Consider the following 18420-nt stretch of genomic DNA (forward strand, 5'->3'; position numbering starts at 1 on the left):
TAGCTTTAGGTCTCTGTCAGTCTGCCTATCATTCTTTCCATATATCCATCCATCAATGCATCTTTTTCTGTCCCATGTGCTAGTCTGGTGGTTTAGGACTTTATTTTATTTTTGTTTTTCAAGACAGGGTTTCTCTGTGTAACTGTCCTAACTGTCCTGGAACTAGCTCTGTAGACCAGGCTGGCCTTGAACTCAGAGAGATTTTCCCCCTGCCTCAGCCTCCTGAGTACTGGGATTAAAGGCACGTGCTACCACCGCCTGGTGGTTCAGGACTTTATTATCAACACTTAAGGCTGAACTTTCCACTCAGCCTTCTTCTCCCTTTTCTTTTCTTCTCCTCCCCCTTTTCTAGATTCTTCTTCTTTTCCCTCTTTAAGACAGGGTTTCTCTGTGTAACAGCCCTAGCTGGCCAGGAACTCACTCTGTAGAACAGGCTAGCCTCAAACTCAAAAATCTATCTGCGTCAGCTTCCTGGTTGTTGGGATTAAAGGTGTGTGCTACCATACCCAGCTTCCTTATTTTCAGATGTTAATCATTTACCAATTTTTGATGGTGAAGATCAAACCTCAGACCTCATCCATGCGTCCCCAACCTTCTTGACTTTTCAGTTACTCATACGTACTTATACATTCAACATGTGTTTGTACATTTGTTGGCTTACATGTGACAGGCACATGGGAGAGTTCTCAAAAGACTCCTACCTCTTGCTTCTGACGTGAATTCACAACAGCTCTGTTATGATAAAATCTAAAGTAAATGAAAGAGAGGACCAGAGACACCTTCTACAGATAAATCAGAAATCAGAATTAACTGAAGCACCCACCTAATGCATGCATTTCTGAACAGAATTTTAGTGGCTGTTGAAAAAGGGAAGGAGGATCCATTTCTGTCATTCCACACTGTCCAGAGAATAGGACAAGCTCTGCAGAAGAAACGCAGCTATTCTTGGAATGGAGGTCAGAGAGAACTTTTCCCCCAAGGGCTCTCTGATAAAGGGAATTCCTCACTGGCATTTGTACCGGGATCACTTTTGTGGGATTGCTGCTTCTAACAGTGCTCAGTGTGAGCCAGCAGAGGAATGTCAGTGTGTAAGTCCAGCCGAAGTAAAGAGTGTGGGGAGCTCTTTGCCAAGCAGCCTTCACAGTACATCCTCAACTCCTTTTCCCATCCCCAAACCCATTATTACACAGATCTCCTGACTTCTGATCTGAAGCTGTTATCTTTGTATCTTGTTCTTCACTGCCTGCCTATCTTCTTTTTTTTTTGGTTTTTCGAGACAGGGTTTCTCTATGGTTTTGGAGCCTGTCCTGGAACTAGCTCTTGTAGACCAGGCTGGTCTCGAACTCACAGAGATCCGCCTGCCTCTACCTCCCAAGTGCTGGGATTAAAGGCGTGCGCCACCACCGCCCGGCATGCCTGCCTATCTTCTAAGCTGTTCCTGAATGGTCCTGTCCTGGATCTGCCTGCCCTCACTACCTATACCTTGCTGCCCACCCCTGAGAATACAAGTGCTGTCCTCACATCCAGATCAGAAGGAAGTTGCCGTGGTAATAGGATTTGCTGATCAGCAACTCAAAGAAATTCTTTAATTAAAACTAAATACACCACCTCCAACACATTAACCCATTAAAAACAACAAAATAGAATTCTTTAGTAGAAATTTTGTCTCATTTTAAATTTAATGTGTAGGGGGAGGCAGTATTTTTAACAAGAGATTTCCTAGTCCTGTTCCTATTTGTTTTGATGTGTTTGTGTTATTTTGTAAAACTGTATCTGTTTACTACAGTTTAGCTGACTCCTTCTTAGAGTCAGGCTGGCACTTTTTAAAGCATTTTTTATCAGCCCATATTCATTGTACATAATAATAATTTGTTACTGGGAAACAGGCTCCGTTTTTTAGTCTTGTTAATAATAGAATTTAGAAACGAATTCAGAAGGAAACTTGAAGACAGTTATATTAGTTTTTGTGGAAAAAAGCAATAGGGCAGACAGGCTGAGAATCAGCAGCCGCCTGGTGAAGGAGAAGAAAAGAGAAAGCCTTAAGTTTTGAATTAAGAGTCCTACAAAGCTGGCATGTTTCCGCATGTAGGTCAGCACACATACGTGTAGTAGAAGAGTGGAAAGGGTTCTTCGGAGAAAGAATAAGAAAACCCAGGGAAAGCATGCTTAGAACTTTGGTCAGCATAGAGAAAAGGGACAGAAGTAAAATAAGCAGGTCCCATGGCAGAGGCTCTGAGCCTACGGGCTGCATAGAGAACGTGTTTCTGAGACTATCTCATTGAGGGAATAATTATTCCTCCCATCTTCCTCTGGTTTAGGTGAGTCAGCTTCCTAAGGGGTGGCCTCTTGATCAGTTAACTGATAGGTCCAATTGGATTAACTCTTAAAGAGAGGAGACAATGGTTTATCCTAATCTTTAGTATAGATCCTATCTCTATCCAGGGATGGAGGTATTCCATTCTTTTGATGAGGAGGCCTAAGGAAGGGCAAAACTGATGTTTACCTTTGTCGTGTTACCAAGGATACAGGAGGTAGGGTCCAGATTTCAAGAGTTTAAGTACTTTGTTTCTGAGAAATTGTTTGTTTGTTTGCTTGCTTTTCACATTCTGGATCATAGTTCTAAGATATTTCTATAAAATGAACAAACAAACAAAAAACCAATACTCCAGCTCTGCGCAGTTAAAAGATTCCTGAGATTTGTCATTTAGATTCTCATCTTGATCCTTTAATTAATTACTTAATGCCCTGGTACTTGGTTACCTTGTTATTAAAATGAGATGGTTAGATAGTGACTGAATGGTGGCAGGACACATCATCAGAGGTGACTTTTGGCCCCAGGTAAAGTCTTCTATCCTCCCAGTAAAGTTCTGAAGTCAGAATTGTCATTTCTGTTTACCCAAGTAGGGACTGAGGGACAAAGATTCCAGGGTTTGGACAGGGTTGTACAGCCAGTGAGCGGACAGACTCTTGGCCCGACTTCTGGGAGAAACCCTTAACCACTATGCTTTCTAGTTCAGTGGTTCTGTGATGTGCTATTTATAGGGCAAAGCCTGTATTTTGAAATTTTGAGGCAGTAAAATTAGTTTTACTGAAATCCAGGTTTGCATTAATTCCTTCCAAGTTATTTTTAAATCCTGTAACTTATATATAAATGAAAGTGTTACTCTTTCTTGCTTGTTCCCAAATTTGTTTGCATGTAAGATTATTTGACTGTTAGCAGCAGGCAACAGGGAAGAAGTCAGGTACTGATGGTCTTGCCATCCAATTCAGTGGTGTGATCTTAGTGTCTGTTTGGCAGGAGATCCAGCATCACTTAGGTGGATGTTTGTTCTTTCTGCATTGATGTTTTGTCTGCATGTATGTCTGTGTGAGGGTGTCAGATCCTGAAGTTACAGACAGTTGTTAGCTGCCATGTGAGTGCTGGGAATCAAACCCTGGTCCTCAGAAAGAGTAGTCAATGCTCTTAACCACTGAGCTATCTCTCGAGCCCCTGGGAGAATGTTTTCTATACCTACTTTTTTTTTCCAACCTTTTCTTTCTGCAGCCACGTCTTTGACCTTCTATGCAGCATTGGAGAAGGGTCAAGCTTGAAATTTTTTTAGAAGTACTAAGTATTTCGTCAGATCAGTATGTGAAGTATTTGGATTGTCCATTGTCATTCACTCCACAGATACTATAACCACTGACTGTGCTAGAGCCTTGGCATGAAATAGCAAACATAAATCTTAAGGAGAGATCTGAGAAATTCTACAGACACTCGATTCGTGGTTATCAGACTCTAGCTACTGTCATATTATCATACATAGGAGGAGCTAGTCTTATTTAAGCCTTTTCCCAGTGTGACCTAACTTTGAACTCTTTCCATTACAGCCCATCCCCCGTCATTTAGCTATACCTATTGCTGTTGCTAGAATGGTCGGTTTATTTTTCAGTCTAGATACTCTTGAGTGAAAGGGGGGGAGGCATTAATATTTATTCTGGGACAGTAAATATAAGCCAGGATTGTACCAGGTTGAAATGTATTTTCATTCTGGTTATCTGAATGGATGCCCTAAGTTCAACATCCTTTAGTTATATTGAAGTTGGTGTTAGTGTATGGCACACACATCAGAGGTGGTCCCTTGGGTTTTGTGAGTTGGTAGGCTTAGGTATGGTTTTCCTTGCAGAAGTTTGTTTCCCAGTCTACTACAGAATCTAGAGACTTTCTTGGTAAAGCAGCAACCCTCACTAAAGTATAAAGTAACAACCCTGAGTAGTCTTTCTTTGGACAGAAAATAATGAGAGGGTCAGGGCAACAGAGAGAGAAGGGCGGGGGATGGAGGGAGGGAAGGAAGAGATTCTTGCTAACCAAATTTCATGGCAGCACATAGTTTTCTGCCCTGATAAAGCAACAGAAATATTGAACCCGTATTCATTGTAAAAGTAAAAAAATAACTTTTTGTTTTTTATGGTAACATTTACAACTTAATTGTCACAAACAGAGCAGCCTAGGGATATCGTAAGCCAGCTTTGAGAACTTTAAAAAATTACATTTATTTATCTGCATGTGTGTGTCATCGTACGCTCATAGAGGTCAGCTGACAGATCGCAAGAGTTGGCTCTGTGTTGGCAGCAAGCTCCTTTTGCAGCTGAGTCATTTTGCAGACCCAGCTTTTAGAACTTTTGTTTCCAGAAATTCAGGGCCTCTTTCATCCTGGATAAATCCCGAGTGATTTTAAAGAGTTGTAAGTAATTCTCAAAGAAATCATTTGAGTGAGTTTTTATAACTTAGCGTTAGCAGTGTGTGCCTGTAGTCCGGCTAACAGAAAGTGTCCTTTCAGTTCCGGTTTTGAGTAATTGTGGAAAGGATGGGACAAGTTTTGGGAAATGGCCACCAAAACCAATAAAAACTGAAACAGAAGTCCCTATCTGGGAAAAGGAGACAGGACAGGGGAGAAGGGGGCTGTTGGGAGGGGTGTCTTGACTCCTCATGGCCTAAAGGAAGTGATTGCTCCACCGCCTGCATTATGGGGTGGTGAAATCCCATGATTTTAGGCTTACACCATCCCTGTTGGCCTCTGACCTTCAGGGTACTGCCTGATTCATCCTTTGGGATAATTTCCCTGCCCCTCAAGAATGAGGTTAGGGTCTCAGAGTTTTGGAAATTAGAGCTGTATCCCAGGCCACTTATTTAGTAGTTCCCCTTTGGATTAGGGACTTTAGAATTTACTGGAGTTGGGGAGGGAAGGAGGGAAAAGAAGGAAAGAGGAGAGAAAGAGAGAGAGAGAGAGAGAGAGGTTTCTGTTTCTTTTTGTTTGTTTTTTTAACATGAAAAATCATTACCTTATCTAGTAGTGATTTTTGTCAATGTTGTCTACCACCATTTATGACCAGTAAGTGGTGGGGGGAGGGGAGACCCACTAGCAACATGTTTTCATGTAATTCTAACAACATGGGCACAGCCCAGGGTAGCAGGATGAAAATGTAGCTGGCTGAGTTTATTGTCAGTTCTGTGGAAGCACCTGAAAGTAAGGATGGATTTAAGTCTTTGCAATACCCCAGACTCTAGATGGTTCAGCCCATTTTAGCTTTGTCCTGCAATGGGGAGGCATTAAAGGTTAACTCATCCACTGGAGCAACTCTGTGTGCTGGGAACCCAGCTGCAGTTTTGACTCAGTTTCAATGGGGAATCAGCTCGGCTGGATCTGAACTGCCGTTTCCTTGAGCTCTTGATTCAGACTGTGTCGGAGAGGCTACATGAGACGTTGAGGCCTAGGCCTCAGCTTTCACTTTGCAGTTGGAGAGAGAGAGAGACACCCATGCATGCTAAAACAAAGTCTCTGCAAACCGTTCTTACCTTTATTTTGTTTGCTCTGTTTTTTTTTCCTATTTCCATTTTCAAAAGTTGGCTCTGAACCATTAAGATGATTTCACAACCCGTTAATTGGTTGTGAGCTGAAGTTTAAAACTACACGTCTAAATAGATTTTTTTTTTCTGTGTGGGTATGCATGTTTGAAGGCAAGAACCATGAAGTAATGTTTTCCTATCAGTCTTGTTAATAAGTATAATAAATAATGAGCCATAATAAAGCATGAACCATTTAGTTAATTAGAATATTTACCATAATACATGCTGTTGGGTTATTTTCCTTATGAATAGTGCATTTTGCCTGCGAGGATGAAGTAATTGAGTGTTTCCAATCTGCCCAGACGGTAATCCTTACAATACTTCTTGTTGATGTTAAATGGTCTATTGAAATAGCATTTTGTCTGTGTGTCTTGGCTGGTAATGAACACTGTTTTGTCATCGTAGGGTTACCAGAACAGCTGTTTGCACCCAAAGAATGCCTGAAAACACCCGTTAAGTAGCAGAAAAAAAAAAGAAATCATAGTTTTAACTCTTTACTGCTTTTTATGATGCCAGATGGTAGAATACTTGATCATGTAGAAACTAAGGTTCTTTTGTTTCTGGCATTCATGTCTCAGTATAATAAACATTCTTCAGTATTAGAACAGTATGTTTTTCTCTTTAGAGTATATCGCACACAGAAACACAGAAAACTAACCAAGAAGAAGCTGAACTTCTACTGTTAGGAAGTATTGAATTCGCCTCACCGGTTTTATTATTTAGTTTTAGTTGCTCCTTTAAGAACATGCCTTTTAAGCCACACATGCCTCTTCTCTGTGGCAATATTTGCAGACTAACATGGGGTTCACTGTCTTCCCTAACTTACAGGCTTGCGCCTCCCTGAAGAACACACCCTAAGTGTCTCCTGGGCTCTGTTGCTTCATCAGGAGCATAAACAATTACAGCATAAAATATTATGTGTGGAATGAAGTCATGCGTCGTTCTTAATTGCTGAACTCTTACAATTTTAAAGGGGGTGTGTTTGTCTATTCATTCAGACAACTTGCTCACACAAGCAAAGGAGCCCACACATACAGAGAGGAAAAGTACGAATCTGAAGGTTTCTTATTTTCGACTAATGCATGGAATGTGCAGGATCAGGAAGGCTAAAGTGGGAGTCATAATGACAGCTCTAGCCTCAGAAGTTACTGAGTACGAAGTATTTCCCAGTGGAGAAAGCTGAAATTCAGAGAGCCGGAAGCCTTCTTTCCAGCTCTTGTCTCATTGCCCTATATGTGATCTTTCTGTAGCAAACTGGGCCTGCTTAAATGCCAGCAGCTTTTCAGGTGATTAAAGTTGTGATTTCTAAAGGTCGTTTAAGATGCCTCAGGCTATACCTCTGCTTACCGTGGTCACTGCTCTTTATGATCTGTAGCTATCCTGCCATAATGTTCGCGTTTCCTGATGATCATATTTTTTTCATTGTGTTACTTGGAATTCTCTCATTCTTTGATTGTTCTGTACCTTCAGTAACTCTGGTTTTATCTCATTTGGCCATGATTTTTTAATATTAGTCTTTCCTGCTAGAAAATATCCTCACACACCTCATACCAGTTACTTAGTTCAGTGGCATTTAAAAAAAAAAAAAGCAAAGAAACCCAATGTGGACTATGGTTTACATTGTGACAATATACATTATATAAATGTTTATATATGTATGCATATTATTTATAGCTCTATAAAATACAGACATAAGTAATTTTCATATATCAATAGTTAAGTTTATATGTGGGTATATTTAACTCCAGTGGTGGCTATTCACTGTGTTTCTTTTAAACAATGGTATTTATCACTAGCTAAATAAATTTTATTCCTTCTCCTGTGCCGCCAACTTAGAAAGTTTGGGAGGATTTCTGGCTACACTGGACTGGTGTGTCAGGAATGGCTGATGATGGAGTGGTCAACAAGTGTCTTAATTAATGAAGAATTAGCCCATGCATTCAGCATGCACATTGTCTTTACTGAAACATTGTCAACCCAGTAAGTGAGACCACAAGTCTAAACAAGAGCTCTCTATGGAGTAACACTTCTTTCCTTTCTGGTTTCAAAAAATATATTTTTTTATTTGTGTGTGTGTGTGTGTGTGTGTGTGTGTGTGTGTGTGTGTGTGAAAGAGAGAGAGAGAGAGAGAGAGAGAGGAGAGGGAGAGATTTTATCTGTACCATGTGCATCTCTGGTGCCATGGAGGCCAGAAGAGGGTGTAAGATCACCTTGAACAGGATTTACCAATGGGTGCTGGGAACTGAACCTAGATCCTCTGCAAGAGCAGCAAATGCTCTGCTCATTGGAGCAAGCTGTCTACCCAAACACCTCTGCTTTGTAGTGGACAGCCAGAATTCACTAAGGGTGAGGGTTTCCTAGAGTGTTTGATCTAAACTTGGTAATTTCTTCTCATTCTGTCGTTTCTTTGTACTGCTTTGTGATGCTTTTAAGGGTAAGTCTATGTTTTGCATGTCTTCGTCTCTGAACACAGACAGACAATAGTTGCTCAGTAAGGATAATGAGTAAGTTTAGCGAAATGTCCTCATGCAAGTTGATAGCAGAAAAACAAAACAACAAGAGCAAAGTAATTGACCTAGAACCAAAGAACCCAGTTTCTTGATTCTCAAGCCAGTGTGTAAATCACATTTTTGGTTTTTTTATAGAGATGGGAGAGAAAGCCGTTAGGGATAGAATGAATGATTTAGGCAGAGATGTCACCTATTGACACTACTGATTTCTTTTCAGTCTTCTTAACTTTTTGTATTTGTGTAATGTGTTTGAGATTCCTCTGCATCATTGCTTGCACCCCTAGTTTGTCCCATCTTATTGCTAGATCACATTCCACTGAATACACACACATGGGATTCACATGGCTTTCACTGGTACAAAGGTATTTGAGTCATTCCCAGTTTTTTTGGCAGTAATATTATTCAGACCTAGAATTGCTGCACAGTTCATAAGTCTATGTTCAGCCATATAAGAAGTTACAAAGTTGTTTTCTAAAGCAGCTGTGCCTTTGGCAAGAGCACCGAAAGTGTTTGGAGTTACAGTTCCTCTGCAGCCTGATCAGCATTTGTCATGGCTGCCACTGCTCTGTAAAATTCCGATAGCTCTGTGGTATCACATTTTGCATTTTCCTAGTAATTAATGCTAGCTAATTTTTCATGCATTTGCTCGCCATTTGTAGATCTTCCTTGATAAAGTATCTGTTCAAAGACTTTTTTTTTTCTATTTTAAAGTTGGGTTTGTTTCCCATCACCGATTTTGAGAAGTTTTTTTTCTTTGTTGTGTGTCTGTAGGACCTTGGCAAGACCTCAAGGAAGGAGATATTCATGTTCCTCATGTTTTACTAATATGTCTTCTTGGTATTTTTTGTGCATCTTAATATATTAATAATGGCAATTCACTTTTGCAGCATTCAATGAAAACATTCTCAATGAAAACATTCTGAAAGGCGTTAAAATGGAGGTTTTAACCCAAGATAAGTGATGATAAAATAAATTAATCCTTCTTCCTCTGTGATGAGAAGACTGGCTTATTTTCAAGTGTTTGCACATTTTCTCAAGCATGAGTTGGGAGAAAAATCTTATACCTGGGACATTCAGGGGCCTGGAGTAGAAAATGACTTTACAAGTGGCTAACTTTTCTCTCTGGCAATTAGCACTTATTTATAACTGTCAGCATGGTGATTGGGGGGGGGGGCATTCCAAAGATACAAAGACTACAGAGACATGAGTGTTCTTGAAACATCAGAAGAGGCTGGACAGTGCAGTAGCCTTTTATACCACTGCCCAGAGCTGTTTGCAGTAGAAATGCTGTACAGGCCTGAGAAGCATGTCTGCATTGATACCTGGTAGGGTTCTAGGAATGCCAGGTAAAACAGGACAGAAGTCTATAGAGCTGCAGCTAATTCTTCATGGATGCAGGGATGGTATTGTTGCATACGTGAGGCTACACATCCATGCGGGTGTATGTGTATGTAGATGCAAGTTGATGTCAGGCATTAGCCTTGGGCTCTGTTCCTCAGGAACCACCAACTTCAGATTTTCAGGCAGGGTCTCTCAATGACCTGGAGTTCTCCAAGTCATTTCGGTTTGCTTGTCAACAAGCCCAGGGCTCCTTCTGTCTGTGCCGTCTCAGCACTGGGATTACAAGTGAGGGATTACCACACTCAACTGCTTCTCTCTCTCTCTCTTTTTTAATCGTACTCTTTTTATTGCTGTTTTTTGGTTTTTTTTTTTTTTGAATTTCACGTGGTGTAGGCTGACCTTGAACTCACTGTGTAGCCAGAGATAACCCTTGATTACTGATTCTCCTACTTGTACTTCTGAAGTAATGGTTTGCAGTCTTATGGTGCTGGGAATCAAACCCGGGGCTTTGTGCATGGTAGGCAAGTTCTCTCCCAAGTGAACTGCATCTTACACTGAGCTTTAAAGGTGGGTTATGGGGATTGGGCGCAGGGCCTCATGTCTCTGCAGCAAGCACTGTCTCCTAAGGTGGCTTCCCGACCCAATAATGCAAGTTTTTAAAGTTAAGTTTAGTTAAATGTTTAAATTATAGCTTATATAATTGCAAGTTAAGAACAGAGTGGGATGATGGATTTTACAGTAAAAACTGTCAACATATTATTTGATATGACAGCTTTACCATCCTAGGTGTCTGCACATGTGCACTTAGTAGGAACTTTGTACCAGTACAGTAAATGGACAACACACTTTTCCCTTTTCTTTTTCCTTTTTTTTTTTTTTTTTTTTTTTTTTTTGGTAAAGAAAACCATTAGTGAACCTCTTAATTCTGCTGGCTTTTAGTAGTGTGCCCATTCTGTGGTCTGTGGTTTATATAGACTGCAGAGGGAAAAAACAAAACAAAACAAAAAACCCCAGAAAATATGTTAAGCTTTAGTGTTTACAGACCCTGAAAGGTATTTTTTTTTCGGAAACATTCATTTTGCAAATGAAAATAGATACCAAGAGATGAACATGCTTAGAACTATGTGATAACTTTTAGAAAAAACAGTCTGTCATGATACCCATAAAATATGGCATCGGTTATTTATATGTGGGTGTTGATTGTGTGGATGGTTTTATTTACATTTTATTTATTTATTTGGTTTTTTTTTTTTTTTTTTTTTTTTTTGGTTTTTCGAGACAGGGTTTCTCTGTGGCTTTGGAGCCTGTCCTTGAACTAGCTCTGTAGACCAGGCTGGTCTCGAACTCACAGAGATCCGCCTACCTCTGCCTCCCGAGTGCTGGGATTAAAGGCGTGCGCCACCATTGCCCGGCTACATTTTATTTTTTTTAAAAAATAACATAGGTTACTTTTGTTATTAGGGGAGAAAGCTTATTCGCCTGTTGATATCGAATAGTTTCAGAAAGGTAATTAAACTTGGTTAACTTTAATAGGAAATTGTTGCTGTGTGAGTGTTTTCATGACAAATGCTTTCTTTCCAAATATTTAAATTGGAGGCATTTTAAAATAATTAGAATGTTTATTATTTATATTGTGCATATGTGTGTGTGTGTTGAGGTGAGGGACAACTTTGTGTGTTTTGTTCTCCTCCCTTTATGTGGGTCCCAGAGATTTAACTTAAACCCTATATGTACATGGCAGGACCCTTCAGTTGCTGAGCCATTTTACTGGTCTATGGCCTATGAAGAAGTTTTCAAAGTTGCTTTTAGTTTTTAGTTTGTTATCTAGAAATTTTGGCCTGTTATTTCTGCTTGATTACCAGAGACCCTGGAAAAGCTATTGGGAGACTATTAGTTTATCATAATCAACACATACTATTTGAGTTAAGAGGCACCATCAACCAGTTTTGTTATTATTTGTTTTGTGCGCCCCCTCCCCCAACAAAAACACATTGAAAAACTTTGTTCCATAGATCCTGTTTGTGGTTTAGCGACTTTTTTTTTCTTCTAAACTGTGAAGAGTTTTGAGGTGCATAGTCAGCAATACGACAGTAGCAGAGGAGTTTTAAGGAATGCAAATAGGATGTCCATTCAAATTTAGATAACACACAGTCTGTTTAAAATTAAATAATGCTGAGGCCGAAGTCCCAGACCCTTTGAGGACACAGTGGCAGAGGCCACAGCAGTGTATACACAAACAGGCCACCAAGTGCCCTGTGTAGCACTTACAGAGATGTTAGGAATGTGGAAAGATGATTTCTACAGTGGAGATGCTTCAACATTACTAAGTTTTATGGGATGGGAAAAGAAAAAGATGAGGGTTTTCACCATGGGGAGCTTTGTCAGTTTCAATGAAAACAGTGGCACTCTGTAAACAGTAATGATGAAACCTGTGACCGCCGGTGGTTGGGAGTTCAGGTGTGTTTTTTCAGTGAAATGCTGTGCCGTTGTGCGTCTCCTCTCTGTGGTGAAGAGTTGGGAGCGTTGTGATGTGTGGGTGGACAGTGTAGATTTGTGTTCTGTCTGTTAGGAAAACAAAAGATGTACAGAAAAGATTTTCCTTCCATCCTGCCAGACCACGTTTTACAGTTCTGTCTCCAGAGTTCTCACCAAGCTGCTTGAAGTCATCCTAATCTTTTTGAGAGAGAATCTTGTCTTTATCCTACTGAAATTGTGTCCTTTAAAAATATGATTTCTTCTTAAGGTGTGGCAGTCAGAATTTTGGTGTTCAGTGAAGTGTTTGATCTGAAGTTTGGAGTTTTGTTGAACCTGTGGGATCAACTCTCCGTTCTAGGTGTTCCTCTCTAGAGTTTCTTATTCGCTTCTGTAAGGGGGTTTCTTCCTGGGAGGGCACTAACCGTGTGCTGCTTCATCCTCCTTCTAGTCCCATCTCAGCCTGCTGCCTTCAGAGGACCTCTAGAAAGAGCCAGAACAGATGATGGGGCTGACTTGACATCTTCTAGCTTTTCACAGCGTCTACATTTCCCTGATTACTGCTTCCATCTTAGCAATGAAGTGGCCAGATGTCAAAAATCTCCACAGCCTGCCAAAGGTCACACAGCAAGTACAGTATGGGTGAATCCCAGGCTTCTGGACTTGGAAGCCAGTGTGTTTCTAACCAGAAGCCTGGCTCTGGTGCCTTCGGTCCCACTGAAATTGCCCTTCAGCGATGTTTGTGACAAGTGCTGACCTGGTATGACTTCTGTTCTGTTTTCTCTGTTGCATTTATTTTGGGGTAGGAATCTAGAGTGGCGAACTGCTAGGTTCGGTAACATCTAGCTTGCTAGTAGACTGAGCTGCTCAAGGAAATTAAAAGTTACTAACTTGTGAGAGTGTCTGGGTGTTTTGTAGCTGAAGATTTCTTTCTTTACAATTCTTAAAATATTATTTACTTATTTGTAATTTTGTGTGTGTGGAGGTGTTTTTCCTGCATGTGTGTCTACACACTACATACATGCCTGGTGACTGTGGAGGCTGGAAGAGGGTCATGTTTTCTGCAACTAGAGTTATAGATGGTTATAAACCACGTGAGTGCTGGACATGGCACTCAGGTTCTCTGGAAGAGCTCCCAGTGCTCTTAATCACTGATCCATCTCTTCGGCCTTAGTTGAAGACTTCTACGTAGCTTTTTCTTATGTATTTTATATGAGGTTCATATATTTGTAATTACTGGCCAGGGCTTCCATTTGGGAATTGTTAGAGGCAACTCATCAGCCAGCACGCCTTCTAACCTCTTATTTTTGTAGTCTGTACACCTTGGGTTCTCTTGCCGGTGTTAATGACGTCAGGTCTAGAATCCACTCTTCTTGCTGTCTGTACATTGTTTATCGCCATTAGCTCTCATTATTTTAAATGGGTACCCACCCACTTTATACTCGGTAACCACAGGATTCCAGGCTGCTCTGGAGATAGTATCTTGTGTCTACCCCTTTCGCCTCTTTTTAATTCATTCCTAACTATTATTTTTCTCACTGTAGCTCAGACAGTGTGAGAGAAATCATTTATAAAGAGCTTCTTGCTAGGGTGAGTGTGAAAAAAAAATCTCTTAAAATATTGGGAGTCTTGTTCCTGACCAAGGACTTAAAAGCAAACCTCCCGTGTGTGTAACATACGTGAGTTTGTAAACCCCAAGTCTCACTAATTGCCTTGACAGCTCACAGCAAACTACCTGTTGTGTCTTGTTACTCTGAGGGGGAAAGTGAGAAGTGTGTTAATAAAATGCTGAATGCAGAGAAGCGTGTTGGAGTAAATGGTTTCTAATTACATTACGTGCCCCCCACCTTTGACGTGAGGTTAATTGGCTCACTCCAGACCTTTTCTGATGAAGCAGTTTGTCAGTTTTTCCGATACTGTGGGACTCAGCTGAGTTGGTACTCCCATCTTAGTTTGGCGTGCCTCAGTGTAAAGTAGTAAATCATTGATTTATTATTCCCCCTTTCTCCTTTTATTAGAGTAGCTAAAAAGCATGAAACACTGTGTGACTATTGCTTTGTCTTTCAAATTAAAATTTGTATGTATTTTTAAGAATGGTCTTGGAAAAAAAAGGGAAAGAATGGGTTTGGTGATTAAGGCTCATGTGTTTCCAGCTGAAGTCATTGAGTGGTTTTTCTAAAGGAACAGTAATATTACAATTTACATTGTACATCACAATAAACTGTTCAGAAAAAGTTCCATAAGTGAGACTTGTATATTGTCAATAAAAAGTGCTCCTGCATGATAGATAAATTTACAGCAAAAGATAAAGCATAAAATAATATAATTTTATGTGATACATAATACTATAATAAAGATTAGGACGCTGCCCAAACTGATTAGCTCAATGCCTTCATTTTACTGTTGAGCAGAGAGGCCCAGGATAAACTAGTTGGGTATAAGGAACCAGGGTTGGGCCTGCCTTTTCTGTCCCCATTTTGATGGTGTTTTTTCAAATGATTATTACCAGATGATTATTTTAAAAATTTTAATTTTATATGTATAGATGTTTTGCCTGCATATATACTTGTGTACTTTTTGCATGCTTGGTTCCTTCAGCGGCCAGAAGAGGGCACTGGATCCCCTGGAAGTGGAGTTACAGAAGGTTGTGAAATGCTGTGTGGGTACTGGGAACTGAACTGGGGACCTCACTGAGACAGGTCCTTCCCCACCTCCTCCCTGTTGTTTGCTACTGTAGATAGTCTTGGGAACTGGGTTTAAAATACAATACTTCCTTGAGAAGGATGCAATTTCTTCTACATTATCTTTAGTTGGATTTGAGTTGTTTTCAGTGATAAAAACTGGGGATGCAGGCTGGAAAGATGGCTCAGCGGTTAAGGACACTGATTGCTCTTCCCGAGGACCCGGGTTCAATTTCCAGCACCCACATGGCAGCTCACAACTGTCTGTAACTCCAGGATCCAACACCCTCACACAGACATGCATGCAGGCAAAACACCAACGCATGCAAAATAAAAATAAATAAATCATTTAAAAAAAAAACTGGGGATGCTTGTGAGCCTGTGTGGTAATAGATCTACTTAAAGGGAAATTTCAAGGTATAAGAAATTTATGGGAAGCTGGGCGATGGTGGCGCACGCCTTTAATCCCAGCACTCGGGAGGCAGAGGTAGGCGGATCTTTGTGAGTTCGAGATCAGCCTGGTCTACAGAGCTAGTTCCAGGACAGGTTCCAAAGCCACAGAGAAACCCTGTCTCGAAAAGCCAAAAAAAAAAAAAAAAAAAAATTAATGGGAACGTTGACTCCTCAACTGGTGACAGATTTATAGTTCTTTTTCTATTCAGTTTTAAGCAGAGTGCACTGCCTAAGATTCGTTGATGATTATGCCAAGATCTTGAGAGCATCATTACCCCTCCCCCCATTCCTTTTGGTGCTGAGACATGAACCTGGGACCTTACACATGTTAAATATGCTCGATCACTGAGGTTCCTCAGCGGCTCCTTCTTTCCTCATTTTTAACCAGGTCAGGATTCAGGCTTTGCTTTCTGTCTTGGTTAGCAGTGAGGGGAGTTATAGAATTAAGTCCTAACCCAGGGAGGCTGAGTTGGCAATTAAGATCATAGTGTGCATTTTCTTCCTCTTGTTGGCGTCAGGGAGGTCATATTACCCCACAGAAAGCCTCGGTTTTCTGGTTAGCAAAGGGTGGTTGTAGGTGCAATTTTATACCGAGAGGATTTGCTCCTTTTATGCAGCTTCTGTTCCTGCTGGGTTTGTTCCTACTGCTGTTCCTGTCGTTCCCAGTCCAACATGTTTTCCCCACCTGCCTTGGGAAAGGCTAGGAAGAAAGGGTTGTGATTCCCATGTGTCAGTCTTGGCTAAAGGAAAGGTTGGACAGTGACGCCTGTACCGGGGAGCTGAAAGTGCCTTCCTTACCTTGAGGAATTTGATCTGGGTGAAGGGATGACAACTCTACCTTATATGATTTTTCTAATCATATAGAAATCATGGTTTTTCTAATGCCTCTTCCTACCATCCTGACAATCCATCCATCAGTGGAACTTTCTCGTGCTTAAACTTGATGGTGATTTTGGCATTAGAGGGACCCAAGGGGTTCAGTCACTGCCTTTACCTCCAGATAAGAGATGGAAGAAACTGAGGGAGTTGCTTAGCTGGCCTGGTGCATGCCAGGACTTTCCCTCAGAAGGCTGTTACTAAGTCTTTCACAGTGTTGATATCAAGTGGAGTATGGAAGAGAAAGTCAATTCAAAGGCAGCTGCCAGGGGAACGGGGAATGATTAATAAAGGATGTTTTAGCTGTTAGAACCAGTTAATTGTTGAGCTACACTGTTGAGTGAGTTCCCTCCTTTCTAAACTGACTACATACCTATCGTGTATGCACTTGTCTCTAGCCGGCATCTGTTCATAAGCTGAAAATGAAATCCCCTGACAACTCTTACCTGGAGGACTTTCAGAGCTGTTAAAGAACATCTGACTAGAATGGAGCTAGGGCTTGTTTGCCCTGTCCTTGATTGTAATTTGGAAGCCGTTTCCATCTGCTGATCTATGTGACTTAGTCGTGAAGGGTGTGTTGACTTATTTTGATCAAGTATAGGGCTTTGACTACCTTTGCCAGTCAAGGCCACTGGGAACCTACACTAGCCCACTTGTTCTAGGGAGTTTGAAACTTTTTTTAAAGTGATACTTAAAGGGGGAAATTCCAGAATTGGTATAAGTTAAATATTGGATTCTAAAATCACATTATGACTATTCCCTTCTGTTTTCTATGCTCATTTTTCTAGCATCTATACAAAATAACAGCAGGTAGTTTGTTTTCTGTTGGCTTAGACAGTTGACGATGACCACTAGTTAACCATGTTCCTAACTTCATGTTTTGCAGGGATATCAGTATGAACAATATCACCCAGTTGCCGGAAGATGCGTTTAAGAACTTCCCATTTCTAGAAGAGCTGTAAGTACCACTTTGAGCATTGTGTATCCATGTGTTTTGTACTCATTTTTAGAAGCTCTTTCTGTGGAGAGAGCCTAATGTTTCCTGTCTGAGAACGTCTCAGAGCGTAGTTTCAGTGCACTTTGTCCAGAGCAGTTATGTTTGGGAGCTGGGAGAGAACAAACTTGCTTTTTAAAGCAGTATAATTACCCAAGTTATTTTTGAAAGCCAAAACTAAAAACTGCTACTTCCATAAGACATTCCCCCCCTGCAATTATTATAACCATGATTGCTGCAGTGACACAGGCTAATTGCAGTGTGATCCTGAGATAACATGGCTCCTGCATAATTACCAGTGTTGACAGAGGAGCTGCTGTGTGGGTAACTGCACTGGGAGGAATAACACAAGGTGTTCCAGGGTCTCGATGCAGCAGGCCACTTTGACAGCAAGTGGACAGCAAGCAGGAAACTGATAGTAGATCTCCTTGGCCATTTGCACATGACCTTTTGGGGTCAAAAGTGTGTGACAGCAGCCCACCACGTCTCCTAGTTGCAAATTTTTGATGTGTTTTTAACCTTTCCTTTGGTTGTGCTTTCCATATGCTTTTAATGTCCATAATAAAAAGAATGCACCTTTGGTTTTTAAAAGAATAGGAACCTATACATTATATTTTTGGAATCCTGGTGGAAAGTAAAAGTAGATTTGAGTCAGTTAATATAAGCCCCAGTTCATAGATTCAGTGGTATGTGGTGGTAGAAAGGTTGCAGTTTGATATGAAGAGCTGAAAAAGACCCAGGCCTGAGGGATCTGAGTTCCTGCAATATATCATGTCCTGCGCTCTCTCACTAGAGCCTGTCAGTGACACTGCCTCCCTGAACTCAGCCCCTCCCTGACAACACTGAGTCGGAGGCGAGTAAGACCCAGATTGTATTCCTAGCTCATTGAAATAGCAGTTTAAAGACTTAATAAAATTGAAAGGAGTTTTTTTCTTCCCACACTGCTTAGTGGAACCTAATGCTTTCACATCAAAAGCTGAACAGAGATCATTTGTCACAAGATTGAAAACTGGGTCAAATTACTTACACACTCTCGGTGTCTTTGACTATAAGGTGTGATTAATAACAATCCCCCATTTGTATTGTTGTGGTGCATACAAAATGTATATCTTGAATGTTTATTATGGTGTATGATTCAGAATGTTACATACATGTTAGCTAGTATTTTAGCATTTTTAAAGGGCATAAGGGACAAATTATGTTCAG

The 18420-nt window shown here is 40.7% G+C and overlaps 1 protein-coding gene across 1 annotated transcript in view; it reads left to right on the forward strand.

Annotated features, from left to right (window-relative positions):
* The window catches only part of Lgr4 (leucine rich repeat containing G protein-coupled receptor 4), a 100449-nt gene that overhangs the window by 37815 nt on the left and 44214 nt on the right, over nucleotides 1-18420 (forward strand). The window contains exon 2 of the mRNA XM_041678839.1: nucleotides 17107-17178. Within this exon, the coding sequence (XP_041534773.1) occupies nucleotides 17107-17178 (72 nt within the window). The remainder of the gene's footprint in view (nucleotides 1-17106; nucleotides 17179-18420) is intronic.

The sequence above is a fragment of the Microtus oregoni genome, unplaced genomic scaffold (genome assembly GCF_018167655.1).
Source record: "Microtus oregoni isolate MIOR12 unplaced genomic scaffold, Mior012 000031F_ref0000149, whole genome shotgun sequence".
NCBI lineage: Eukaryota > Metazoa > Chordata > Mammalia > Rodentia > Cricetidae > Microtus > Microtus oregoni.